Source organism: Anabas testudineus, chromosome 11, assembly GCF_900324465.2.
Source record: "Anabas testudineus chromosome 11, fAnaTes1.2, whole genome shotgun sequence".
In the NCBI taxonomy this organism is placed as follows: domain Eukaryota; kingdom Metazoa; phylum Chordata; class Actinopteri; order Anabantiformes; family Anabantidae; genus Anabas; species Anabas testudineus.
In genome coordinates this window covers 12,948,161-12,975,963 of record NC_046620.1, presented here as the reverse complement: position 1 = coordinate 12,975,963, position 27,803 = coordinate 12,948,161, and the positions used below count along the sequence as shown (strand labels likewise).

The following is a 27,803-nucleotide window of genomic DNA, read 5'->3' as shown; positions in this document are numbered from 1 at the left end:
GATTGGAGAACACTGGTTTAACCTTGAATAACCTAGAGTGTTTTATATTAGCCTTTATGCTCTGTGAACAGCAATCTCAATCTGAAAGCAGCAACTGTGAAACTGGAGTAGAAAGTATGAAATGTTGATACAACTCAGGAAACATGGAAAAGTCTAGTATCGACTGAGTAATATTGGAACAGGAACATGACACAGAACAGAATTAACAGAATAAGCTAATTGAGTGCGAAGTGTGAGTGAGAAGATAATACATATGCAACAAACGTGTGCATGTGTATACAGAATAAAATTCCCCTCTCGCCCCCTACAGTACTCTTCTTTTCTTTTTTTACATCAAACTTGGGTCCTTTACTAGACGCCTGGGAGTTTGAGGGTCCTGCGCAGTATCTTAGCGCTTCAAACGACTGCACTCTTCTGAACAGAGATCCCTGATGACCTGTTGTTCCCTGAATCTGTTTGAGCCTATTTCCTAGTTTTGGGGTCACTGTCCCAAGTGTTCCGATTACCACAGAAACTACTTTTGCCTTCACCTTGCTCATCTTATCTGGGTTTTCTCTCAGCCATTGACATTTCTCAAGTGTCTCGTGTTCCTTCCTCCTAATGTTGACATCACTATGGTCTTCTTCCTCTACTATCATAAACTGTTTGTCTTTCTGTATTAGGAAGTCACACAGGATCTTACTGTACAAACTTCTGTTATGTGTTGGATTTAGGACCATGTAGGGATTTCTATCAGTGTCATTATCCCAGTATTCCCAAGTATTCCCTATGTTTATATATATATATATATATATATAAATAGGAAATACTAGGGAATACTATATACTACATATAAATAGGGAATACTAGGATAATGTCATGTATTTGATACATATATAAAAGTGTCTATGTTATGTGTGTATATATATATATATATATATATATCAAATACATGACATGACGTTAAACTGTGACAGTGACATTTCATCATTTTGGGGGAACAACATGTTAAACAGTTCTACTGGGGAAATAGTCGTAAGGAGCAATTCCAGAAAGTTGACTGGGATAAACAACTAATCCCCCAATTTGCAAGTATAATTATACCATGAACTTGACTTTTCACCCCAGACATTCACTTGCTTTACCTATTTTATTACCACCATACATCACTGGGATAATGCAATGCAAATATATGGTTTGGAGTGGGGTTTTCCTTGATGATTGTTTTTTTTTTTTTTTTTTCAAAATTATAAGATTGCTGATTATATATGTTTAAAATTAGGATTTCATGTTCCAATTATTTAAAAAGTTACCTCATAGCACATTATCTTTTTATCTTATTAGGGTGGATTAAACATTAGATTATACATTAGACTGAGTTGCTGCTCTCAGTGGTCATTTTGAAGGTAACACTGCTCCATCAACCACCAACCACACGCAAATTATTATTTTTTTTAACTTTTTTTTTTTGCTGCTTGGTAGGTAGGCCATTGGGAAATTCCTCCAGTCTTTGAGTATAAAATGACAGCCTATCGCAGAGACGAAGCAACTCCCTCTGAACCTGACAGCCCTCAGCATCAGTGGAAACTCAACAAGTGCTTCCCAGCAGCGCAACATGCCCTCTAACCTCAGTAAGTGATTTGCAGCCTGTGGTGCACATGTTTCCTGCCTTGATTCCTCTTTTTCTATACCTTCAGTCATTCATGCTTCTTCTCCTCACACAGAAGCGCACTTGCTCAGTGCAGTGATGCTGGCAGCTCTGCTGCTGTGCGCTCATGGAGCTCCAGTTGAAACCGCACTGACTGACAACCCGGCCGGTGAGTTCTCGGGTGAGGGACAGGTGGAATCATCTAATCCGCAGAACACCTCTACGGCGTTTACGTCAGTCCTCGACCTAACTGTACAGCACAAAAATCACGTAAGAGCTTTTTTCCATTGTTACATTTTTCAATTCAGAGCGAGCTGACTGATGTTTCATTTTCTTGGAAATTACAACCTGACCTCCATTTCTCTCTGTACCAGTTTGAAGATGAATTTAAAAATGCAGTGTCTTATGATTCTCTGGATGACTACAAACCCGCCTCACTTCCACCCAATTGCCCTGCCTCCAACTTCAGCAAGGTAGTAGCTCTCTTCTTTTGTAAGTCTTTACACTGATGAAACCAACCAGTGATGAGGTTCATTTGGACACCGACAGTGATTTCCTTTCCTCTATGCAGGAGGCTTGTCTCCGAAGGTTGGTGGAAGGCCTGCAAATCTACACAGTTCTTCTCAAGTATGTGGAGAGCGAGTTTCCTACCAGTCATATCAAATCTCAAACTGGGAAACTGATCGAATCCTTAAAACAAAAGGTGAGTCTGATGTGCGGGTACTTGTCCTTGCTGTGTTCGTGCATTATGTCAGTACAGAACTTGTCTTTATGTCATTGCTTTTGATGAAGTGATGGAAACAGGAGTTAAATACATTTTTAGATTAAAGTTTAGATTAAGATTTAAAATTCCTCAAGTCAGCTAAAATATTATTTTATGTACCTTTTAACCTTTCGGTATTCCTCAAAAGTTCTATACGTAATGTGCAAAGTAACCCTACTGAAAGAAATGCAGTGGAGTAATAAGCGTAAAATTAAGAAGTATAGTATTTACCTCAGAAATGTGGCAGATCAGAAACAGCACAAGCACCTAAAAGTTGTACTTTTGTGCAGTACTGGAGTAAATAAAGTCCACGATGGTTTTAGCTTATTTATTTTTAAAGTGCCCGCTATGTCACTTGTCCCACACAGATGAAGAACTCTGAACGGGTCACAGCGCTGACCAGCGTCCAGGAAGAGGAGCTGCTGAAGAACCTCAACAACTCTAAAGATACTTACCTTAGAAAGATGACAGCATACTGCATCCTGTCCAAGCTCCACTGGTTTGTTGTTGATGGCAAAAGAGCAATTGATAAACGAGAAGATAAAGCCAAGTCCAGACTAAGGAGTACTTCAACAGTCAATACGTTTTAACAAATGTTAAAATGAAAGCACTCAAAATCTGTTTTTAAGGAGTGTAGATGTTTAATGTCGTAGGCCGATGGCTTCAGTCATGCACTGTTGCATAACTTATTTAACATATTTATACCTGGTTAGAAATGTTATTTATTGGTCGAAGGAAAATCCATAACTGTTTGATACTTGCACTGAAACGAATTGATTGTAGTTGAAAGCTGACTTGACCAGAACTGTTATATTTATTTATATAACACTTGAAAAATATGTTGCACTCTATATTTGCTAACTTTTTAATGTTTAACACTGTTAACTGTTATTTATGTCAATGCATAAACTGAACTCTCAGTGACTTGAATATTTCATACAATTGAAGAAATAAAAAAACAACCTTTGCACTGCTAAGAAGCTCGTTTCTTCTTTCACAGCATATCACCCAGTCGGCGCACACAGATTCTTATCAGTATCCTGACGTTCGCAAGTTTAACAGAAGTTGGAAAATGTGACGGTTAAACTTCAACAACAAATCACCTGCTTTTATGACTCATTATTTCTATGACGTATAAGAATTTCCAAACGTTTAAATATTAGCATTATTAAACCCTCTGAAATATCCAACATTATATTAACGAATACAAGAGCAGCATTACTTTGAGGATTTGTTTTAATATTTTAAATTACAAATAAAAAGATGAAAAACATGAACGAATGCTATTTCCAAACATCAGTATCTCACATTTGCAAACATAACAGAGTGCAGTCAACACACACGTTTTCTCTGACACAGTCTTGTTAATCCAAATATCGTGCTGTGTATGGCTGCAGACATCGGAAAGTGTGATTTATGGCGAACACATTATGCCCTCTAACCTCGATAAGTGATTTGCAGATATTGCAAAATATTGTCCATTTCTCGGATTTTAAACAGCGGATGGGTCACATGGTCTTGCAGTGGGAAAGGAATTGAGCATGTGGAGATGTTCATCAACCCCATAGTAAACTAAAGAAAAGAAAAACACAAGAATAAATAATTGAATGGTTTAACTACATTCTTACAGTATTTTTTGTTTAGTAGTGATACACTAGCACACATCAGTGAAATCCCCTTGAAAAACAAAACGGTAAATCTCAAGAGGTTTAAGGTGGTATACTTATACACACATGGTAATGTATTAACCACAAATGGTTATATACTATGGTTTTCCCTTCCAGTTACTGACTTTAATGTTTGAGAACAGTAAAAAGCTTAATTCACCTTACGTACAGTAGTGTGCTCACTACATCTACAAACAACTAACGTTCAAGTAAATGTGGAAATTTTCTAGGAAACAAAGTCATTTCTTAATTAACAGTCAACAGTCCTGTTGACGTCATCATTTGACAGTAAAATTAAAAAAGAGAAATGTAAAGGACCAGTTAATGTAATTGTCAATATTAAAGAGGGTGTACGCTATTGGGCTCAGAGCTTTTCTGAAACACAGATGACCTACACATTGTACTGTCCTTGAGCGCCTCACACACAATGCACTAGAGCTGCTGTTGACAGACAGCTCATGCTATGCCTTCTATTTAGACACGGTTTTACTTTCTCAATATTAAGCCTGCAGACAAAGTGATAGGTTCTCTTATGACAGAATAAGATATTCTAAGAATATTAGATTTTCAGGATAATTTACATTATTTATCTAATATCTACTATATTCTCTTGATTTATGAACAAGGTATTTTCTTCTTTTTGTAAATGTATTTTTTTTTAGGGTGCCACAGTTTCTGATTGCAACTATCCGTGTCATACCTTTTATTGGAAATTAATTCATTTGGAAGTAATATTCTATCTGGGTCATTTTTGAAATCATCATCAAACCATGATGTAGGTTTTTGTTTTTGTCACCACCTCTGTAGTCTCAACTCACACACCACAGCTTGTGCAACAACAGATTTCACTTTTCTGCCGAGTGATAAATTAACATGTATGTCTGTTTGGAAACTCAACTAAATCACATACATTACTTGACAGGAAATACAGCTCTCAAACATGGCTGTTCTTACCTCAGGACTGTGGGTTCGGGCATTCCTGGATCTGCTCCTCGTTTGAAACCTGTAAATGAAAAACATAAAGGAAGATCAATCAATAACTTCATTGTCTCCAGGGGCAGTTATTTTTGTAGCCGCACAGTAGCAGGACACAGAGGAAACAGACACAGTAAATATAAATGCATAGTGGAAGAGGGGGACGTAGCAAAATGTAGCAGATTACATTTAAGGATAGTAGCCAGAAATCTGTTAATCACTGTGAAATTAAAAGTTTTTAAAAAAATCTTATATTATACTATGCCTGTGCACTTTCACACATCAACACATCAACATGGTCATCCTTTTTCCACTGGAAATGGCAAATGTTACTATCAGTGAGTCAGAGTTTGTCAGCAGATTACAGTTGACCTCTAAGATACTAATCTGATTTACAGTGTCATTTAATAACAGTGCTTTGGCTTCATATAACATCCTACAGAACATGTCTTTCCTTAAAGAAGGAAAACTAGACTCTCAGGACTCTCTTACTTTATCTGGAGTTTTTTTTTTTAAATACTTTATTCAGACTGAAACAATATGGTAAAATGTTCAGATCATCACATCACAAAAGTAAAGAAGTAAAACTCCAACCCTTAATTAAAGAAAATGCAAGAGAAAACACATTTTTAAAAAATAAGAGAGGGCTCCTGACATCAGAGGTGGTGTTTCCAATATGCTGACATCAGAGAAGTCTCACAGATGGCAACTCCACCAGCCATGACGTTGCACATGCAAAAGTCGCAACTTCCCCATCTTTACTCCAAACCACTGCCATGCAAAAGTCTTAATTTTCCCCACCTCTGTTCCAAACCACAACCAGGTATTTTAGTGCACCAGACATCTAATCTAGCGGGTTTGGACTCTGCTGCTCAAGTGAGTTTTGAATAGGGCTGTGCCATATCGTATTGTACGTGTCTACGAACACACACAAATAAGAATGATGGCTGGAAGAGGAATAGTAAAACTATTTTAAAAATTATTCCTGACATATGATGCATCATCAAATTATATGAATCAGATTCATGATTACTGTTAAACTACTTAATTGGTATAGTGGGTCACTAATTATATTTTTAAAACTCTTCATACTTTAAGCTGTAATTTGTTGCAAATGTAAATATGTTATAGTAAAAAATATAATATGTTCTTTAGGCTATGTTGCCCACTATTAGTCAACTGAAGAGGTCAATCAGGCGAAGTGAAGTTTTTCTAAAGTATATTTCCCTTTCACGTGTTAACACGTTGAAAATCCTAAATAATCAGTTAAGTGGCCATAGCCTGCGTTCATATCGACATAATCTAGTTGTCTTCAAGTTCCCTTGACTGATTCACACATGTACACATAATTAACTGTGGCGTCCTTTCATCGTCCCCAGTGTGAAGCTTTAAACGTTGAATCTAAATGCTGCACAACAGAAGCAGCTAATGCTAATGCTAATGCTACAACAGGGACCGGGGAAAGGTTGTCGTCTTATTATTCCGACACGTCGGTGGTCCGGTGGCAGAGAATAATTAGCTCTGTTTCTTAAACCTTTAAGCCACCGTATCGTCACTCACACACAAACACCACAACATTAGTTGAATAAAGTTAGTTCACCCATGCTAACGAGCTAACGCTAACGAGGCATGTCTCCTCAGACCGCCACACTCCCTAGTTCCTGTTCGGATACTGACCGAGGTACAGCACCGTTGGGATAAAACCCCATCGGATGACAAACTGGCCGCACTGGAACAGCTGCTGCAACCGCTGTTTGGTTTCTTTGCTCATTTTAGCCATGTGTCTGTCTGGTTTAGCCCGAAAGGCGACGACGGGATGGTGATGCAGCTGCGAAGGACACAGCGGAGGAAGTGACGTACAGGAAGGAAGGAAACGGTCAGCTGAGCGACACGGCCTGCCAGCTGCCGCCATCTTGTGGACAGATATGTAACTGCGAGTTTTCGGCAGGTACAATTTATTTTATTTTTTAAATTAATGCCATGATCATTTAAAATGTTAAATACACTACATTCAGTATTTTAAGTGTAATATAGGAAATATCTCACACATACATTTGTTTTTGTTTTTTGTTGAATTTAGCCAATAATTGATTAATCTTCTGTCACACTAATATTGTGATATTACAGTATATTTTTCACCTGTATACAAACACAGGAAAGTTTGGGGAAATATACAGGCCTTTTTCATTCCTTTAATAATACGTAGCTCCTTCATTGAAGGACCTATGTCAAGGTCAACTGAAGCTTGACAGAAAGTAAATCATGCAGAAAGACGGTCAAACAGACCGAAGTCATCCTTCCACAGAATGGTTAAGCAGAATAAGGTGAATGTTAGGAGATGGCTGACTCAGGCCTTTGACTCTGACTCAGCATCTCTCTAGAAATACAAGAAAGTCAAACCCCCGTTTCTGAGTTGAAGTTGTTCTGTGAGGAGAAATGGGCTGAAATCCCTCCAAAACCAATGAGCAAGCTTGTAAACAAAAATGTTTAGTTGTAGTTATTGCTGCAAAATGGATCACATCTCTGTTATTATTGTGCAAATCATGGCCACTATGTTGAAGTCACCCAGTGTGCTGTATCCTGTTTTGGAAAAGTCTAATTTATATTATTTCTTATTGTTTTTAAGCTAATATTGATTAAATGTGACAATGCACCTTTAGGGTTTAAGCGGTCTTCTAACACACGTGGGGCCTTTTGTTTAATTGGGTTGCCCTTATTTTGTTTTAGGACTGTGAAAATCTGTTATAGATCCTATCTATGCAGATTCAAAGAAAATTTGTATACTGTTAGACAAGGATGATATTTTACATATAGTGGATGTATTCATAAATGTCATAACAATATGGTCCTGGTGTGATGCTCCCTGCCATAAACAAAATAAATAAATGAATAAATAACAACTGACCACACATGTAATATAGAAACATTTTATTCCCAGAAGTTTTAGTATTGAGTTCTCGAGACAAATAAAAGGCTGATATAAACCAACTTAGTACAATACTATGATTTACAACAAGAGCTTATTCATTCACATAGTGTAAACCAACATACAGAAACACGATGATTGTTACTGTCCCACAAAGGCGTGGACACCCAACAGCTCTAGTACACAGACAACACAATACACGTTTGCTTTAGGGTGGGGGTAGCATGAACACTCCGTTTTCATTACAGGGCATCAAATGGGTGGAGTTTTATTCCTTTTTTGGTACGAGACCATGTCTTGTGACATGATGACGATGTGGAGAACATCAAGGAGGAAACACATCACCACAGTACACCACAGCTGGAATGATGGGTGGAGCAGAAGAGAGTGAATATGCCTTGTTGCTCTAAGTGCCTACTTAGTGCACAGCACAGGAGGGAATGTCCTTTTACATTTTATACGGTTTTAAAATTTTCTGTGTTGTGGAAGTCTGCATGGAGCAACAAAGAAGATCTCTCTCACAGGAAAACACCACAACTGAGAGTCAAACCTCTCATGTTCTTCATAAGAAAATACCAAAGTTGAAAACACAACTCGTTTACTCTTTCAAGTGCAAAATTCAATACTTCTATCATACAAACCCATCATCCCCAAAATCAGAAACATCTTTGTCTTTTGCCATTTTGCCTTCAAATACATAGTAATTTGTGCCAGATAAGCGAGAGGGAAGGACAAAAAAAGATATTGCTCATTTATGATAAATACTGAGTGACTGTAAACGTAAAGAACCAATTCTTATTATACAGGTTGATTATTAAGTGGTTGTTTTTGATGCTTTAAGGGAAGACTGTGATCTTCTAAAGAAGCACAGCTGGAATTCTTTACAAAAAAGAAGTATGGAGTTCTTCCCAAAGGATGGAAAACACTAAAAAGTAGTGATTTGTATTGCTATGTAAAGGGATCTATTATTTCTTTTAAAAAGTAGTACAAACACAACTCAGAACTAGGGGATCATACCTTGTTCACTGTATCAAATCAGCAGCCTTTATTCTAAAAACCATTATACACACACACTCATACAGTACACATGCTCACACATACTCAGCATCTGCCCATGGCAAACCTGTGTAAGATCAGGAGGATGTAAAGAAAAGCCATGCAGGGCAACAAATGCAAACTAAAATCTGTTCCAAATACTTTTTCACGCAGTTCTTAGTAATGAGTTTTAAGTGCATCCATTTACAACAGGCTGCTCTGCAACCAAGTGCAGTTTTGTTCTGGCACGTCTTCATGGTAACAGTGCACTACTACAATCAGTGAAGCTGGAAATGCTATCCACGACATCCCGCCTCCATCAGGCCCAGAGGAGAGAGGCAGAGGGAGTGGATGGTGTCTTGAATGCCTGAATGGAGCAGGGCATCAGGTTGGTTCACAGCACACAGACTGCAAGACTTTTTTAAATGGAGTGACAAGGGGAAAGTGTTTGTGGTCCATTACAGTTGGCATGGCTTGGAGTTCCAGGTCACAGGTACAGGGTCACAGGATCAGAGAGGGTTTAGGTAGTAACATACAGTTCAAAGGTCAGAGCCAAGGTGCACACTGATGCTGGGAGAGCGCTGCGTGTGGTTTGGCGCAGGACTCAAGTACCCCACTCCTTCCTCCTGTAGGCTGCACGAGTAGCGGGCAGTTTCAGCAGCGGTGTGGTTGCTGGAGGGAGGGGCGTTACCACTGGCCACCTGCTCGAAAGAGCGGGAGAAGACGGCGCTGGCAGTGCGTGTCAGGCTGGTGAGAGCTCCTCCCTTGGGCACTGATTGGCTGGAAGTGAGTGTCAGTCGCTTGACAGACAGCTCTGTGTTCTCACTAGCAGCTCGCCCTGTTGTCAGGAAGCTCGATTCCTTGTCCTTGTCCTTGCTTGTGCGCCCGCCGAGCCGACACTTCTTCATGGCCTTGGCTCCGAGGTTCAACGTGGTGACACTGTTGCTGATAGTGATGGTGGGTGGGGTAATGTCAGGCCCCACCCCACCTGGCCAAACTCCTTCATCCACTTCTGAAATATCCATCAGCTCATCCGGGGAACCCAGATCCACTGCGTCTGTGAGATGGGCAGATAGATGGAGACAAAACAAGCAAATAAATGAAAAACTAGCATAAGGAGTAAAAATAACACAAATAACCATCTAATCTGTCCTCAAGCCGATCTGATGCCTTCAAATTATTAATTTCAGATTTCATGGTTAACAAAGATTATATTGTGTTAAAGTTTTGTCTGAAACTATGTCTGGATGACACAGAAGCAGGCCAGCAGATGGCACCATCACACAGTAACCTCAGTTAACAAGGACATCTCGCTGCCTGAGACAAGACTAATGTCCAGTCCTGCACGTGTTAGGATAACCAGCAGCATATATGAGACAGTCAGTGGTTTATTGGCAGAGAAGTGCAAGTTTTGTCCCAGAGGCAGGAGAGGACAGAGTCTAAAAGCGTAAGTCTAGGAAAGACCAAAAGGGAAAGAACACACACATAAGTCATGCATATATACACCAGTCTGAGTGGCAAACCACCCACATATGCATAAATACACACTTCTGATCTGATGCTATCACTGTAACAAAACACCAATAGCTGGTAAACAGACTGACAGGCAGGTCCTTTAAAAAGCTTTCAAGGTCAGATTTAGCCTGTTCAAAACAGGTCAGGAGTCATCTGATTCATGTCCAGCCTGATATTGTGTGAAGGTTACACTTCAAGACCTGCATATCTTTCCTCAGCTTCTACCTAGTCAGAAGGAAGTAATCTGCTTCCAGGTGCAACCCAGAGTAATGTGTTGAGGCGAGGTGTGCTTTAAGAAACCAAAGAGCTAGTGGATACCTTCATCAAAAACCCTGGGGTAAGATCCCAAAATAACAGTACAGTCTCCTGGCACTGCTAACAGAGATATCATAGCTTTACTATTCAATGTCATCAGGCATCTCTGTTATCTAGTGTTATCTACAATAAGGCTTGTTCTTAGCTTAGGTTATCTGTTTATTTTTAAATAATGTCTGCTGTTCTGCTTTTAATAGGATCCACTTCATTTACCCAACAAAAACATGTCACATCATTCAGCAAAGCACATTTCATTATTATGCATTTTTTATTAGGTTACTGATCTGTTATTCAGTTAGATCCTAAATAATTAATTTGATTTTAAGGAATCAGCAGGATATCTTCATAAGGAAGCTTTAGCCACAAAGGAGAGAGTAAATGAATGAATGACGTCGGATAGACAGATGAGAGGAATAGTGCAATTAGGCGAAAAGAGGGTGGTGGAGCCCAGCGCAAAAGGTAAAAGGGAAGCCATCATGCAGCTTTTCAGACCACGCCCCCACACACGGTTACCTAGGTTACCCCTAGTGGGGCAGGGGGAAGGAGGGGCAGGACTTTAGTACTGGCTCCTCCCTGTGGAGGCCGACCCAGAACCCTCATTCTCCACCATTCGCCTCACAGACTTCTGCCTCCTGACCTCCTGACCCCGTGTGCTGGAGTCATGACTTCGGGGGTCCAAGCTGACCTCTGAGGCGGCGCCCAACATGTCCCCATCGGGCTGGGCACGGCCGTCAGCGCGTGGCCGTAGGGAGTCTCCGTTGGGCATTCGCTCGCCGCTCACGCCTGTCACATTGATCTCGGGGATGACCATGCCCCCCAGTGCAGCCTCACTCTCTACACTCACCTCCTGGGACTCTGGTGGGGGTTGGGGCATGGAGGTAGTGAGACAACACATAGACATGTATACACAGACACATAAAAATAAAACACACAGATGGACAGACAAACACACCAATCATGCACACGTACATAAAAACAAAAAGGGCCATGTGCCCATGCACACGTGACCACAATAACACAAGACACACAGAGGTAATTAATGTAATGGCAGAAAAATAAAAAGACAAAAAATCATAGTGATCAGAACATAACACGTGGACAGAGTACATGCTATATGGAGATGAAAATTAACCCAGCATGTGAATGGAATCACATTTCATACTGGGTCACCACTCACCCCCTACATATTAATTAATTTTTAATAGTATTTTCCTCCATCGTCTGCTCCTAACAACAGCTTTACGCATAAACAAGCAGCTCTGAGAAGGGCACCAATGAGCAGGAGCCACATGATGAAGAAGGGTTGTTAGGTTTGAGATGAAACCCCCTTGTTAAACTAGCTGAAGGCTGTAATTTACCTGCCTCATCTGTACACTGGGAGAAGAAAATTGCTCTCTTAATACTAATCCACACACAGCCTCTTTTTTCTGTTCTTATTGTTCTATGGTATTACAGTAATTATAAGAGCTAAAACTACATAAAAACATAACATATTCAATACAAAAGTGCATACAACACACAGCATCTCTTTTGATTTATAATATAATTACAGTACCTGCTCACAGGTTTCCTGTTTTGCCCCTATCTTTCATATTAGGCCCATGTCCTCTGCATCAGTCTATACCCTGACTGTTCTCAAAATGCTCGTCTGTCTCTGTTCTGCTTGAGGAAATCCTAAGAGATCAGACAGGAAGTAGGCTATGTTAAGGGGGATATAGAGGATTGGAAGCTGAAGGATGATTTCAACATTTGTGTAAACAATAAAAATGGTGAAATGGTGGGATGGTAGGGTTATGAGGAGATCTAAATCTCTTGCTCTCTCCTTTGGCGTGGTTTGGTCTTCAAATCAAACAATTCTAGTTTAAGTCCCTTATTTCAATGTGACCACAAAACAGCTTACAGAAGAATGGTTATTATGGGTGTGAGCTCTCTTCTCATGTTTCACTGAACTGAGCCGCAACAGCTATGTGCATTCACCACACCTCTTTTCCCAATGTATGCGTCTCACCGTGTCTCTTCCAGCGGTGCCCCCTGATTGAGAGGGATGTGACAGCATTGCGGGAGATCCTGGAGGAGGTGGGTGTGATCTCCACCTGGATACTCCGTGCACCCTCCTTGTTGTTGCTCTTCAGTGCCGCGCCACGCAGTGACGACTTGATGGCATTACCCACCTGGGAGGCACACATTCACAAACGTTAATTACTTTAACAAGTTAAAACTTGCAGTGCAACAGGGGTTTATAGCAGGAGTTTTCCATCCTGAACTGCTGCATCCTATAAAGGATGAAATGCTAAAAAGCTAATGACAAAACGACCCCTTAACATTTTTTCCCAGTAATAATCTTGCACTCACATTGGAAATTCACGGGTGGAACTTGCACCAATGATCATGTAACAGTTGAATACGTAACATGAGGTAGACTGTATCATAATCACAACACAACATGTCTTTTGTCTGTGCGGCTGCAACACTCTGGTCTCATGAGGGACACGTCACCAAGCTATGCTGAGCTAGCAGCCACCTGGTGTATTCCACCACAAACACAGAACACACAAAAATGATGATGTTTGAAACCTTCCAGTGCGAGTATGTTTATGGCATTTATACACTGAGATTCCTATTTATTTCTAAAAACATATTTTTAAACCCGAACACTACACTTGTTAATGTGAATCCAAAGGCCAAGTGGTTTGATTGTTATGGCAGAGTACACCTTGACTTGTGTAGCAATACTGTGAGATTAGGTTCAATCCTCTACTCCCTAGGCCTCAAGGATTACAGCTTAACGAAGCAGAGTGGAAAGCATGTAAATAATCTAGAGGGATTACACTCTGCTTGCAGTCTCTGACAAATACATGCAGACTAACACAATACAGCACAGTGTTATGTGGATGAAGCAAAACCACAGTGCAGTTTGCACATCTCAAATCTCACGCTCACAGAGAAACACACAAGTTTACACCTCGTATTTATAACCACAGATAGTTTAAGAAAAAAAGAAAAAAAAAGTAAGTGTATAAATGTATTATTATTGTACCCACCAATAGAGCTTCAGGGAACAACTCTAGCTGGGATCGGTACAGAACATCGTCTAGTGCTTTGGATCCCAGTTCAACTTCCCCATTACACCTATGCACGGCATAAACACATTACAAAATAAGAAACAGATTAACAGATTCTTGATTATCAGGTCAAACCTGACACATATTAAAACAAGTAAAATGCTAGTTTTACAGTTGGATTGGTGGCACCAGCTCAAAGTTAGATTGTGATACAGATGTTAAGTACTTTTGTGAATAAAGGGTCATTACAATTACAGGGCTTAGGGCTCAAGGAGCAGAACTTAGAACTTATAGACTTCAAGATATATAAGAACTGCAAAGATACAGCAGAACGATGACGCTGTGCTGTGCTGTGTTTATCTGGCTCTGTATGCAGCCACGTGTGTACACTTACAAGGCGTAGTGTATCCCTGTGATGAGCTGAACCAGGAACTCTGACGTGACCGTTAGTCTTGTGCTAATGCCTTTGTAGCGCCGCATCTGTTGCCGTGGGTAACCGCATATACACACCCTGGATGATAACCAATAAAAACACAATAGGGAAGCTTGAATCAGTGAAACAAGGAAGCTTCATTTAGGGAAACTACTCCACTGAGACATTTGGTTGTAGCTCCATTAAGGCAATTTACTTCCCTTTGGTGAGAGAATATTAAAAAAATCAATAACGAACAAATAATTGCCAAGTTCCAAATCGTTTACTGCATTAAAAACAGGATCTAAAAGTTGTGTATAATTACTAATTAACTGCAGAAAGTTAATTATTTAAAAAGTTTTAACAATGGTGAATCACATAAAACTGAGGTGGGACATTTAAAGCTAAAGACGTTGCTGTATACAGTATACAGATGACACATGAAGGGAAAATCAAAGCTGACGACTTCTCTTTAACTCTGTGATTATCAGACCAACGCTCAGCTGCAGTTGGCAGATTACCAAAGTCATCTAGCCTTGATGTGCGCACATCGCAGCCCTTTGCCGAATAGCAGTATCTTGGCACTCTCTGGCAGCAAAGTCTATAAGAGGATCAGATAAGCAAGTGCTTGCAAAACAGTGTTCGTGTGATTGTGCACGTGTCTTTCCATGTTTGTGCGGACAAATTCGAGCTTGAAACCATTGTTAGCACGTTGGGAGAACATTTCGGCAGACCCTCACAACTTCAAAGGGTTGTGTGCGGGTAAAATTTTGAATCATATTTAAGTGCTAGGGACTGCATTATGTCAATGACTGTCCTCATATAACTAATAATAAGACTGAGCATGTGTGCGTGTGTGAGAAGTGTCCTTAGCATGAAATTAGGATGAGTGTACATAAAGCCTTTATGACAAAGTCACCCACTATCTGCTCAAGATATGCTGGTGTGTGTGTGTGTGTGTGTGTGTGTGTTTTACCTGGAGCTGAGCTGGCACAGTGACTGCAGGGAGGTGGAGGTCATGTAGCTGAGAGCAGCATTGTAGCACAGCAGCAGGAAGGTCAACACCTCAAATCTCAACAACATAAACACACTTAAAATAGCGCACACTGCCTCCAACAACATCACAACATGAGATATACAGTAAAGTCAAAATTTTCAAAACAGCTTTGTTTAAGCTGCATTTAGACGGTTTCACTTTTTTCCAAGCTCTGTGCTTCAGGATACTGTATTTACAAAAAAAAATATTCATACCACATCTAAGATTTCATCTTAATAGAGTGATCCATGTGGGAGATAAAACCTTTTAACACAAGTAGACAAACTTTCAAGCTCCAAAGACACAGAGTGAATTCTACTTTTAAGTCATGATTCATGTTTCTTCAGATACTCATGCCAGACATCGAAGAGATTAATATCAAAGTTTGTCAATGATCACAAAAAAACAGTCAGTTTTGTCACATAAAAAAAACAAACAACAAAAAAAAAAAAAACATTGAGCCGGGAACTAAATGACTCATTGTGTGTTATTCTATGCAAACAGTATAACAAGACAAAAAGTTAAGAATGTTTAACTCAAACCAGAGTGACCTTCATTGTTTGGCTGTGGCCTCATGACATCAATTTAATCTAAACTAAAAGCAATCTAACACCTTCAAGTGCAACTAAGCAACGATGACCACCGTGGGCCCTCACCGAAATAAAGAACACTGCAAATAATAATTGGCTGTGGCAGCAGCTAAACTCACCACTCATCACCACACAGTTCTAATCTTTAGGAAAGTGAGGAAAGTTAGAGTCACTGAATTTAGACACACTATAATGTTAATCTACCGAACAAGTTATTCGTAGTGCATTTGACTTTTTGAAACAGCTGAAAAAGCTTGTTAAACAGTTTCAACAGTCTTGACTTTGCATAAATAAACTCATCGATACTCAATATGAGGTGTCACTGGCAGCATGCTACTAGAAAAGCCTGCTTTAAAATACTATCTTCACCCTGCTGACACGTTACAACCTGCCTTGAAGACTTGTGACAAGTGTGTCTATCAAGCCTCTTACCTGTTCTGTGCTGTAAAGGTCTCTCTCTGAAGGTGTGGCCCACTGTACACCACCCTGCTCAGGCCATGATTGGCTAGAGCCCCTTCTGTAAGTGCCATGGAGCCGATGGCTGAAGGCTGGAGGTGGGAAGATGAAAAAAAATTAAAAAGTTTAAATTATTTTGCATTTCTGCAGAAGCTAATAAAACATTTGCATGTGTTTGTGCATGGTTCTCACCTCATGGTACACTGAGGGTTTTGAGAGGGAAGGGACGGTAAAAGATAACACTTTACTTTGTCCATCTTTATCAACTATTTCCTGTGATAGAGAAAGGCAGTAAGACAAAGAGAAAATGTTTCTGTGGGTGAGAAAACAAAAACACAAGCCTAAACCTCTGCTTATCTTTTCAAACACATTAATTTGTTATGTGTGGGTGTTTGTATGTGGACCTCAAGGTCTGCTTTTCCCCACTGAGTCTGCTGCTCTGACACACACACACCCACCCACCCACACACACACACACACACACACACACACACACCCCCTAGGGTTTTGTGTGTCCCCTGTGTGCATGTTAATGTCAGGCAGATTAAAGGGAGCCAGCCAGTGTGTTGAGTGACAGCTGACCTATTCTGCTATTCAGAGAGGAAGTTAGGGGACACTGCACTTCCCTGACACATCCAGACAAAATGGATGAAAGCACACTTTGGTAACTGTCAGTGCTGGAATCTTTCTGTAGGAAGTTTAAAGGCTTTTGCAGAACCAGCACGTCCATATTGTGTACTTGCACAGTCATTGTGTTTCAATTCCCTTATTTCCAAGCTACGTATATTTCGTATCACTGTCCATTCAAAGCTGACTAATAAAGAAAGAGCATAAAGCAAGTACTTGAAACACATGACGCAGATCCCAGACATAGTTGAGTGGTTAACTCTCCTGTTTCTGGAACTGCATCATTACACCCACTTGCTAAGGATCAAGGACGCTGCGCTTACCACACTGGAAACATTTTATTGTTATTAACAAGAGCGGCTCTCCTCTACTGATAAATAAAACACAGCAGTTCTGACTTAAGGATGTGCTACTAAAAATGTAAATGTCAATGTGTGCACACCACCTTCCTCCTCTCCCCTACCAGGTTGTAAATGCCCAGCAGCAGGGCTTCGATGCAGCCGGAGGTGTGCGGGTCTCTGGCTGCGCTGGCAGACAGGAGGCTCCACAGGAGCTCTGGCAGGAACTGTAGCGTGAAACGCTGCAGCTGTGGTTCACCGCTCCTGTAAAACTCAAACAACTGGTGACACACTGGCTCCAGCAACTGGGAACAGAGAGAACAGAGAATCAAAAACACAGGCACACAGTTACATCACAACATCAGTCAACAGAAGACTGTATCAAAAACATGACGAAGAGACACAACAGTGTATATCTATATCTGTATGTATCAGAAATATAAACCATTAAGCCCACAGAGAGCATGAGATGTGTGTACAAGTGGGTTTCGATGCTGTTTACATGTTAAAAAACACCACAGTGTTTGAACATACGTCACTGTAGTTCTCTCTGATGACTTTGTAGAGTGCAGGGACCAGGGCACCTTTGTCTTTCAGTGAGGCAGCATAGGTGGACACAGCACTGTCAGGGAGGGTCTGAAACACACACACACACACACACACACACACACAAAGTTGGAAGTTTGATACACTACTGACTTCAGTCCAGAGTTCTATAAATAATAAGAGACTACTGAATAGCAAAACATCTGTTGATGTAGCCTGAATTTGATCTGTATAAACTTGGACTTGATTTGAAACAATGCCAGGTAAAGCAAAAATTATTTTACTACCTTATTATTATGATTAATGTATATAATTTTGCCTAACTCAGCAGTAAAGTGAGCTGGCAAATCTAACAAATTAGTGTTTTTTTGGCTCTAAATGGAGGCTGTATACCTTTTGTGATATTTAGACAGACAGTGATAATGTCTAAAGAAGCTGTGATTAACAACAAACTTCACTGACAGATGACAAAAGGCCAGTCCTCAAACGTTCACACAGGAAAAACTTATCTGCTCCTTTATTATTACACTTCACCATGGCTTGGCTTTGAAAACAGTCACGTAACACTGCAGGCTCCTGTAGGAGTATGTAATTGTTTGGAAATTAAGCATTTCAGAGACTGTTTATGTGTGTAGAATACATTCGATAATAAACTGCAGCATAGAAGGTACTGCATACTGATGATGGGTATGTGCTTAAACTCCCTCATAAACACACACACACACACACAGTGTAAAACAGTACCTTATATTCTGACAGCCATTCCTCCACCACTCCTTGGTCCATAGCCAACATGTTCCCTCATCTGCCGTGGACTCTCCTCTACCTAACAGAGAAAGAAATAAAGAAATTGCATGCCCTTCATACTTTTTTAAACTAAGCAAATATATATGTATGTGTATACATACATACACACACACACACACACACACACACACACACACACACACACACACACACACAAACACAAGAAATCACAGTTTGAAAGAGGCTCCTTCCATGTTTGCCAAGTCCTCTCTTATTTGGTGTGCTGATAGAAATATTGTATTACAAATAGCGAACAATGGCACGGCAGTGGTGAACAGTGAATGTACACGCTCCAGGCATCGATTCAATACTCTGTAGAAGCATAAGTCTGTCCATCCCCCCCGCTCTCCTCCTGTTTCCCTCTCATTCCTCTCCAGACACACACACCTCTGCAGCAAGTACCTAACCTATTCTCAACTCAGGCTGGCAAATCGAAAAATCACCCACACAGAGAATCCTGGCTGGCTTTGCTGTTGAAGGAAAAAAAGAAATTGTGGCACAGCAGAATTTAGATGCTTGTTGAACAGGCTATACAGTTCAGATGTATTTATACAGAGACAGAAAGTGAGGCTCATACCTACTTCAGCTAATTATTGAGACTTAAATAAATGAATGCCTTCATCCCAATCTGATATCACTCTTAATTATTCGCTACCCTTACACTGTCCCCATCTTAACTTCTGTACTACACACCCAGCATGCAGTCAGCTAGCATCGTTCTACCAAATGTCCAATGTTATTCCATCTTCTATTGCTTATTCTCTAGTGTCACAGCTGTTCTGTAGTTATATGCAAGGATGAGATAAAGTGAGAGATAGAAATAACAGACAGACAGAAGTTAATATCAAATAGAAGATGGGATTCTTATTCACACTATACTACGATAAGGAGAAAGAAGAGTATTTGTTGAGATAATGGTTTGATTCAGAACCACCAATTCACTCTTGCACAAAGATAAGAAAGACTTAAATGTAACATGCTCAATATAGCTAGTTTTTCTCAGATTTTCCTTAAGATTAGGTCATCCAGAGCAGTTTCCAGCTGGAAGCAGAATTACTCATCAATTTAGTAAGTAGTATTAGGTGACTGATGAACTACCTACTGTACAAGTTGAAAGGTTGACCTCATGATAGTGCTTTAGCTAGTGTTAGACAAAAAGGCAGATATTTCAGTACATCCTGAGAGGGACATGTTTATCTTAAATAGTTCAGACTGAATTAAGGGCTGGGGCGGCCACAGTCACTGGCCGGAGAGCTACAGTATGTTTTTTGGTGATGAGGATGAAACTGTCTCCATCTATGCATCTCTAATGGATTATCCATTTTAAACTAGCAATCTGTTTTCACTGCAGGGTATGTTGTGTCTGCGCTGTAAAACTGCCAGCACAAGACTAAACTGGTGGTTGAATGCTGAAGCAAAGTCCATGTTTGGTATGTCTGGTAACAGAAGCCGAGGACAAGAGAGAGGGAGGGAGGAAGAAGTCCCTCTATGTGCACACTTACTTAGAAAGAAATGCATCTTTTAAAAAGTATTAACCTTTCAATTACTAACAGGGCTGGCCCTGAAATACAACTGTTCAAAACATGTTAAAATGCAAATTCAATACAAAATCTGATTGTGTTATGTATAATAAATGTGTGTTTATAAAAGATATGGATGTTTATGGTTGATTTTTGTCTCCTCTGTGCCCACTCTGTCACACTACTCCTACACATCAATTTTTTCTCTCTCTCCATCTTCTCTGCATCCTATTCTGTCTTTCATGTATCCAAATGTTTTATTTTGTATTAATACTGGTACTTGGTCCCTCTATGGTAGCCAGGTGTCTATTTATGGATTGTACCAATGACAGGAATGACAAGAAGGGAGGGGAGCCAGTGACTCATGAAATGGGGAAGGATTATAAAGCAGAATAGCCACCATTTACAGAAATTAGTCTTTTGTGGTAGTCTTTTGTTCTATTTATTCATGAAGAACATGAGCGGGACAGACATATGTAAAGCCAGCATGTGCATTTTAATGGCAGGTTTGCAAAATAAGAAAAGGCTGTGATTAGAGTGTGGATGAGTCAGTCTTGTAAGAGGAAGGGTTTTCCTCCTACAGAGTCACTTTTAACCCATCAACTCTGGCCACACTGGCGCCTGAGGCATGTCATCTGTATCATCTACATCAAAAGGATACTTAAAGACTAAAATGAGCAGCTGCCTGCCATACCACCTACCTATGATATATTTGCCTCCTATCTTAGCAGCAAGCAGGGAAGAAACACCAGTGGCACAGAAGCAGCATCAGAATATGGACATGTATACAAAGTCACAATAGATTAAGTCCCTGTTCTTATCTTAAATATAATTTCTCTAGTCTATTGACACATTGCATGCAGACACAGGCAATCTAGTGGAGGAAAACAGAAAACCACCTTGTGAGTAGACTATAGGCTCTAATTATCTTATCAGGCAGACGTTTGCCTTGCATCTTAGTCTGTGTGTCCTTAAAGCTACACAGATCATGACAAAAATCGATACAAGCCAGAGGGAGAGCGCAGTTGTGCAAATGATGCATCAGTTGGTCAGCTCAACCATGTTGTCCAGCACGAACACACATGTATGAATAAACCAGCGTTAAGGAGAGGTGGCTGAGCAGGCTTGACAAGCAGAAGTAACGACCAACAAAGTGACAAGACAAGACAGTTAGGGAGTGCAAGAGGATGAATAGAGCGGAGATCAACAGCTAAATGAACACAGGGAGAGATAAAATGATACATAAAGAGGTGAGGGATAAAAGGAATGTATGATAAACCAAGGGATGAATAGCCTAAGAGAAGTAACACACTAGAGGGAATAAACAAGTGTTCATTAGGTTTCAATCTGCTGCCCCTGGCAACATCCCAGGCTCTGAGGAACACATGAGGTAAGGAGAGACAGTGAAACACACACCTCCCTGCGATCTAAATAATATCAAGAAATGAGTCTAACCCATGTGTTTGGAGCACAGTTCTTGTGAATTAGTAATGGAAAATGTGTTGGGAATTGCGGTAAGTATGTGTATGCAATGTGTTTATTCAATGTCTGGTTTGACAAAACCTGTTCCTGTGAGCTAGCTAAAGTTGACAGATCGAGCCCTCTAACTTTACACCCACGCCTCAGTCCTAACTCACACATACACACCACACACCACACACACACAGAAAGGAAGAGAGAAAGAAGACTCCTACTTTTTCTGATAACTTCTTCCAACACAAACAGGTCCTTTGAGTTTACATTTCTAATTTCTGCTGTAAGCGAGCTCGCATATCCTGACAGGGTTACCGCAAAAACCCTGAGGCAAACACATCAATATGCCACCGGTCCAGTGACTTTACAAACACCAAAGGTAACACTGTATCATCCTCCTGTAGTCAGTAGTGAAAAGAGAACATACCTGTCTGAGAAAGCTGACATAGAGAAAACTGAAGAGAGACCAAGTGAAAATGAATTAGGAGGGGCACCCATACACATAAACATCCCAGCTGATTACTTCATTTCCTATTACATACATGCTTTGGAAACTTCTTTTTTTTCAGGAAGTGAGTCGGCCAATAAGAATGAAGGCTTGAATGGAGGAAAGAAAGAACACAGACAGAAAAATGAAGTGGGTGGTTTAGAGAGTGACAGAGCTGCCCCAGCTGCTTTTTCCTGTGGTACATGGTGCAAGCCACACAAACTACTAGTTAAGCTCATTACTAAGTCCACAAGGAACAAATACTACAGGAGGATAAGGAGCTGACGAATAAATCAAATAAACTGAAATGAACCCAAACTAACTGAAGTATCCTATGCTGATTTAACTCTATAGACACAACCAAACCACTAATGACTGTTGAACCAGGCTAACCAAAGTTATAACCAGGAACTACAGAAATACTTTATGTCTCCACCCAAACTCTGTAAACTACGTCAGTTGTCAATTGAACCTGTGACCATAAGCTTGTTTCATCTTCATCCTGAATGCAAGTAAAATACCTGTGGGGTGTCCAAATAGAAGTAGAGGGAGGATTATATAACCGTGGTCATAAGAGCAGAGCGTCTAACAACGCCCAGCGCTCACAGCATTACCCGATGTCTTCTTCACCGGCCCTGCTGAAGGTTATTAACACTGTCTATTCCTAAGTTCTCTCTCTTTGGTTTATTTCACTTTTTGCCATGCTGTCTGTTGATATTTTCTTTATTTGGAATATCTTGGTCTGTGGTCAACTGTGTTCATCATGACCTCCCACCTTGCTCTCCCCTAGGTCTACTTCAATAGCAGGATGCTTATAGCTTCGAGGAAGAGGAGGGCACTCTGCTTTTCTGCTTCGGTATTCTTTCCCTCAGTTGTGCACACACACTTATAGCATAGAAGTGCCTGTAGCTAAGCAGACTTCACAAAAGAGTCTGTGTTTGTTTGCCTGTGATTTTTGCTGCCGAGGGAGATGGATAGAAAGATCTGACAGGGAGGAATCCTCTTATAGCAGCCTACGCTCTCTCCTCCAGTGCCTCTAAGCCAGTGATGCATCTTCGTCCCTCCTAACACCTCTCCAATTCCCTCTCTTCCTGCAGCGAGTGAGCCTGAGGAGACCAATGATTGAATTGACCAATTTTTCCAATTAAACACTTTTATCTTGCTTTTTTCCTCTCAATTCGTCTTTCTCTCATGGCCAGCAGCTTTTCATATCACAGTTAGATAACTCTCTTATAGTCTTTAGCACTGGAGTGTCAATTACATACTGCTATTTGTTGCAGATAATTTGATGGATTTACAAGGTTTTTCATTTAGCTAAATGTATGCTACATCTAATGGTACCTATGCTACAAAACATGCTTTTGTCAGGAAAATCAAGATGTGAATTTCACCTATACTGTGCTTGTGTATTGAGGTGCCGACTTAAGTTAGAGGGAATGCAACAGTTTTTATTCCTCAGATTACTAATGCAATTGCAGGCATGGGTGACTCTAGCTGTGATGTTGGATGACAGCAGAGCCAGCAACGATCTTCTTGCTCCATGACCTGTAGGGCTTCACTGTCAAAAAACATTAACACACAAACAGCCACGGATGCCACACATTAACAAGCACGCGCATATTTTTTTTTTTTTTTTTATATGCATGCACTCACACACAACCACATCCTAATAAAACCACTTTAACAGTGCACACTCACTCACCCAACAAACCGGTCTATTGCAAAAAGAGAAAGCCTCTCCCTGCTGACAAAGGCAACAGAGTCAGGAACAAGTGTGTTTCAAACTTGTACAGTATACTGAAGGAGCTCATTTCATCCAGGATGACAGCAGGACTGCCAAGGGGCTCTGTGACAAACTTCACACTTCACACAACTGGCCAGATGGCACGGAGGAAAGCTGCATCACATGACAGAACCTGAGAAAAATCCTCACAACGCGTTATCTAATCGGTCAACAGTGTGTGCCAAAGTATCACAAGCACACGAATCACCTGAGGAATCTTACAAGTGTGTTGACAAGGTCCTTACAAAACACACACACCCATCCATGGGGCTGTTAACCACGATAAAGTCAAGTACAAAGTCTGCCTCTATAACAGATGTGACACTAGACTACGGCTGTGGCAAAATGGTTGCAATGAACAGCTCGTTAGCTAAAGACGAGGAAAAGCCTTTTCGCTTGTTGGCATTTTATTTCACGTTATTTAACTAGCTTAAGGTTAAGGGTAGGTAACTGTTAACCAGCTAGTTTGTCACACTGACAGCTGCTAACACACACAGCTTGCCTTTGTTTTTTTTGAACAACTTGAAATTCAGTCTCAAAGCACCGGTAGCTCAGAGGCAAGCCTTACTCTCCCAGGCGTATCATTGTGTGTATTTATTAATCAGTATCAGCCAAACACTGTAAATTAATCCTCCCCGTCACACTGTCTCTTTTTCGTCTTGCTGAATGACTTCGGGCTGTCAACACAGTTGCTTTCAGTTTAGCTAGTTAGCTAGCTCGTCTAAGGCGCGATACCAAGTACACTGGGGAAGTTACTGTATACTTACTGACATGCTATCTGACGATTTCCTAGTGTCGCTGTCTTCTATCGTTCCGACCAGATGAGAAAACACTTCGCTATTCCATAAATCTCCTCAATAATTCAACATCAGCTCCTTCCATCTTCATTACTTTCTCCACTCATACTACCTTAGGCGAGGGAACTCGCTTCACGGAGTGACAGGCGCCTTATCCAATTAGAGAGCACTATAGAATGTAATGACCGCGCCCTCCAAACACAACATCCAATCAGATTAGAATCTACCCCCCAAGTTCATAATTTCCACGATCAATGTAGGTTGTCGCTGTCAGTCCTTGCTCTTTGACTGAAGTGCTCTGCCAAAGATGATATTAATGAATCAATCACAAGTCATTTATTTTGTTATTTTATTATTATTTTATTTTATTGATTGTTGCAGTGTAACAATATATACTTCTGCAACATGTTTAGAGAGATGTAATTTATTGGTACAATATGTTCACAATGTAATAATATTTATTGTATTCATTTTGTCACAGTAACAAATAATCATTGAGGATGTAATTAATACATATTGCCTGAATTAAACAGAAATTTTTATTTTTTATATATATATTTTTTTTTTAATTTTGCATTTGACGCATCCATTCAAGTGTCACAGGCTCAGTTTCTCAATTTTTACCCACCACATCTCGCAGAATTCATACCAAAATAATCTGTACATCTTATTGTGAAAACAGCACTTCAACACTGTTTCTATTTAATAAAAATTCATGACCACTTGCCAGTGACTTTTGGAACAATGGATTATCCAAAATTAATTATCAAGATGGCACATGACCATGTGTTTGCTTGCTTTCTGATTAATTGAAGCAGGAAAGCTGCAGTTTTTAATCATTTAATATTTGAAATGGGGCTTTGTGGATAATAAGAAACAAATCTGCTTTGTCTAAATTCTACAATAGCAAAAGTATATAAATAATCAAAACAATAAACATGCCAGTTCATCTCCACTCCTGCTGTAGGAGACTGCATCCTGTCCTGTTTTGCCCTCTGTAGCTTTATAGAAAAAAGTGATCTGAATACTAATGTATCTTTTCTCAACATAACATTTTCTACATAACAGGGATACTCTTAATTCTTGGTTCTGGGATTTAGGGATTATAAATCCATGAAGAGCAATTTCTGAGAGACAGACTGAAACTATGGCATATGAAATGAAGACAAAATAGTAAAGTGAGTCTGCAATGCCCCCTAATGTCAGGTGATAAAATTACACATATCAACATTTGATTTTTTTGTATATACAGTATAAAGCATAATATAGTGTTTGTATTTATTATAATAGTAATAAGACATTTAAAAGGCAGATATGGTTTCAAGTCCTCCATGTTCTCTGTAAAAAAACAACAACATACAAACAGGCAGCAAAAAAACCCCTAAACCACAGGGCATAGCTGGTATCTTGGATATGATATGTAATATTTCCACATTACTGATAATAAAATGTAACTAGTTGATTCATATAATGCATTTAAATTTACATACAGTAAACTACAAGTAATCCCCTGCAATCTGTGCAGCCTCAATGAAGACTTCTCCAGCTTCTTGTCTGTACTTCACTGACAAATCCTTTGCTCTCATCACTTCCCTCCTGTTCTCCTCTAGGTTTTCATTCAGTCTTCCTTGCTCCTGATAAGATGGGGCTGCCCCTTTCACTTGCTTAGCCATTTGATCCCTGCTACGGAGCAGCCAGCCAATCAGCTCTTGAAGTGTTGTACCCTTTGAGATGGTGGCCTTGGCACTCTCAGAAATACCTCTCAGTTCATCCTGAGCCAACCTCAGACAAGGTGGCAGCATTTTTTCTTCCCTTCTTCCCTCAAGCCCCACAGGAACAACACGGAGAGAGAAGTCGTAGCCTTTTATTTCAAGGGAGATCCTGTATGTGCCTTCTGTAAATAAAGAGAGATGAAACCAGAAAAGGAAATGCATCCATCACATAGCCAGGTGACAGATAGGTGGTTTGACCAGCACCTCTGTGTACGTCACTCACCGTGCTCCTTTCTGATCTTTCCCAGGCATTCAGAAAAAAACAGGGTGTCACTGTGGGCACAGCCATAGGTCTGTTGCACGTTTCTGATGTGTCGGATCATGGCCTCATAGCACTCCTGCTGCTCATTGAAGGTCTCAGCCATGTCTGAAAACCTTTTGTCCAACTCTGGCACACACACTCGTCTCATCACCAGCCTGCCGGTCCGCTTCACATTCTGTGCTTCTGTGAGTTAAATAAAAAAAAAAAAAACACAGACAGAGGAAAAAGAAAACGCATAGTACAGAAAAATGTGCTCATCATGAGACATATAATAGAAGTGTACAGATTTGCAAGACAGACACATAAACATTTAAAGAGATGATGTCGCACTGCGTGATGGCAGGGTTTGTCTGGCTGATGCAGCTTCATTCGGGTCAGAGGATGGGGGCTGCAGGAGAGGCTGCCTCTGAAGTAGCAAAGTTAGGACAATTAAACACTTAATGTTCACCCACAATGTAAATACCTGGACTGTATAAAAATGTATAAAACGTTTATAGTGTGTATATTCCTGACCATTCAACTGGGCCAGTGTGGTAATGTAATTTAAGCAAAGCAATCAGCATTTGTTTCGTCTAAACTCGAAGGACACCACTTGAAAATCTCGTATTAACAGTTACACAAAACTCTCGTCAGTATGAAAAACATACCTCGTCCCCGGAGTTTTCCCTGGAGAAGCAGAAACAGCAGAGAAAACGGAGCATTTTCTGCAGCTCTCTCAATTTGTTTTCAGGTCAGTGATTTCTGACAATAAGCGTTTGTAGCCCGCATTGCGTCAGCGTCATGCGACCTCTGATGTGATGAGCGTCTCTTCCTGGTTATGTTCTTTGAACATTACACATACTACAGGTGTCGCGACAGACAGGTGCGCCTACAGGTGAGCTGCAGCGCCATGTCGTCACTGGCTGTAGCAATACACTGGCTATACGTATAGGCTACTTGAGTCTAAAAGTTGCTGTTTTACTTTGGGTGCAAACTAATCCAAGTGTTCCTTTAAAATGCAAAATGAAAGTTC

General features: G+C 40.3%; 4 protein-coding genes across 7 annotated transcripts; 1 reads left to right on the top strand and 3 right to left on the bottom strand.

Annotated features, from left to right (window-relative positions):
* The first annotated feature begins 1,711 nt into the window (after positions 1–1,711).
* Positions 1,712–3,477, top strand: LOC113154082 (interleukin-6-like). Its single transcript, XM_033326215.1, has 4 exons — positions 1,712–1,897; positions 2,002–2,100; positions 2,199–2,330; positions 2,759–3,477. Exons 1-4 carry the CDS (start codon positions 1,727–1,729, stop codon positions 2,978–2,980), a joined length of 624 nt encoding a protein of 207 aa, XP_033182106.1. The 5' UTR covers positions 1,712–1,726; the 3' UTR covers positions 2,981–3,477.
* A 131-nt stretch (positions 3,478–3,608) lies between these two features.
* On the bottom strand, positions 3,609–6,882 carry tomm7 (translocase of outer mitochondrial membrane 7 homolog (yeast)). The gene is made up of 3 exons (XM_026346641.1): positions 6,710–6,882; positions 5,012–5,060; positions 3,609–3,962 (listed from the first exon to the last, which is right to left on the bottom strand). The coding sequence occupies exons 1-3, from the start codon at positions 6,810–6,812 to the stop codon at positions 3,947–3,949; spliced, it is 168 nt and encodes a 55-aa protein (XP_026202426.1). The 5' UTR covers positions 6,813–6,882; the 3' UTR covers positions 3,609–3,946.
* Positions 6,883–8,245: 1,363 nt separating this feature from the next.
* Positions 8,246–24,888, bottom strand: fam126a (family with sequence similarity 126 member A). 4 transcript variants are annotated; one of them, XM_026347611.1, is made up of 12 exons: positions 24,728–24,888; positions 18,635–18,716; positions 17,879–17,980; positions 17,470–17,649; positions 16,572–16,652; positions 16,356–16,471; positions 15,274–15,369; positions 14,280–14,396; positions 13,865–13,952; positions 12,832–12,994; positions 11,337–11,678; positions 9,920–10,050 (listed from the first exon to the last, which is right to left on the bottom strand). In XM_026347611.1, the coding sequence occupies exons 2-11, from the start codon at positions 18,683–18,685 to the stop codon at positions 11,380–11,382; spliced, it is 1,293 nt and encodes a 430-aa protein (XP_026203396.1). In that variant the 5' UTR covers positions 18,686–18,716; positions 24,728–24,888; the 3' UTR covers positions 9,920–10,050; positions 11,337–11,379. The 4 variants fall into 4 exon arrangements, with proteins under 4 accessions (XP_026203399.1, XP_026203396.1, XP_026203397.1 ...); XM_026347612.1 differs by having other exon boundaries at positions 24,732–24,888; XM_026347613.1 differs by lacking the exon at positions 24,728–24,888 and adding an exon at positions 22,118–22,215.
* A 696-nt stretch (positions 24,889–25,584) lies between these two features.
* si:ch73-345f18.3 lies at positions 25,585–27,774 on the bottom strand. Its single transcript, XM_026347099.1, has 4 exons — positions 27,439–27,774; positions 27,122–27,197; positions 26,753–26,974; positions 25,585–26,651 (listed from the first exon to the last, which is right to left on the bottom strand). Exons 1-4 carry the CDS (start codon positions 27,490–27,492, stop codon positions 26,254–26,256), a joined length of 750 nt encoding a protein of 249 aa, XP_026202884.1. The 5' UTR covers positions 27,493–27,774; the 3' UTR covers positions 25,585–26,253.
* Positions 27,775–27,803: the final 29 nt, after the last annotated feature.

Coding starts and splice junctions, on each gene's coding strand:
- fam126a (XM_026347614.1), bottom strand. CDS start 18,685: ATGTTGGCTATGGACCAAGGAGTGGTGGAGGAATGGCTGTCAGAATAT. Junction 15,370..16,355: donor ACCTTTACAGCACAGAACAG/GTAAGAGGCTTG, acceptor TATGTTGTTGAG/ATTTGAGGTGTTGACCTTCC. Junction 10,051..12,831: donor GCACCGCTGGAAGAGACACG/GTGAGACGCATA, acceptor CCCATCTCACAG/ACGCAGTGGATCTGGGTTCC.
- tomm7 (XM_026346641.1), bottom strand. CDS start 6,812: ATGGCTAAAATGAGCAAAGAAACCAAACAGCGGTTGCAGCAGCTGTTC. Junction 5,061..6,709: donor CCCAACGGTGCTGTACCTCG/GTCAGTATCCGA, acceptor TTTCATTTACAG/GTTTCAAACGAGGAGCAGAT.
- LOC113154082 (XM_033326215.1), top strand. CDS start 1,727: ATGCTGGCAGCTCTGCTGCTGTGCGCTCATGGAGCTCCAGTTGAAACC. Junction 1,898..2,001: donor CTGTACAGCACAAAAATCAC/GTAAGAGCTTTT, acceptor TCTCTGTACCAG/TTTGAAGATGAATTTAAAAA. Junction 2,101..2,198: donor CTGCCTCCAACTTCAGCAAG/GTAGTAGCTCTC, acceptor TCCTCTATGCAG/GAGGCTTGTCTCCGAAGGTT.
- si:ch73-345f18.3 (XM_026347099.1), bottom strand. CDS start 27,492: ATGCTCCGTTTTCTCTGCTGTTTCTGCTTCTCCAGGGAAAACTCCGGG. Junction 27,198..27,438: donor GGGAAAACTCCGGGGACGAG/GTATGTTTTTCA, acceptor TTGCTACTTCAG/AGGCAGCCTCTCCTGCAGCC. Junction 26,652..26,752: donor AAAGATCAGAAAGGAGCACG/GTGAGTGACGTA, acceptor CTTTATTTACAG/AAGGCACATACAGGATCTCC.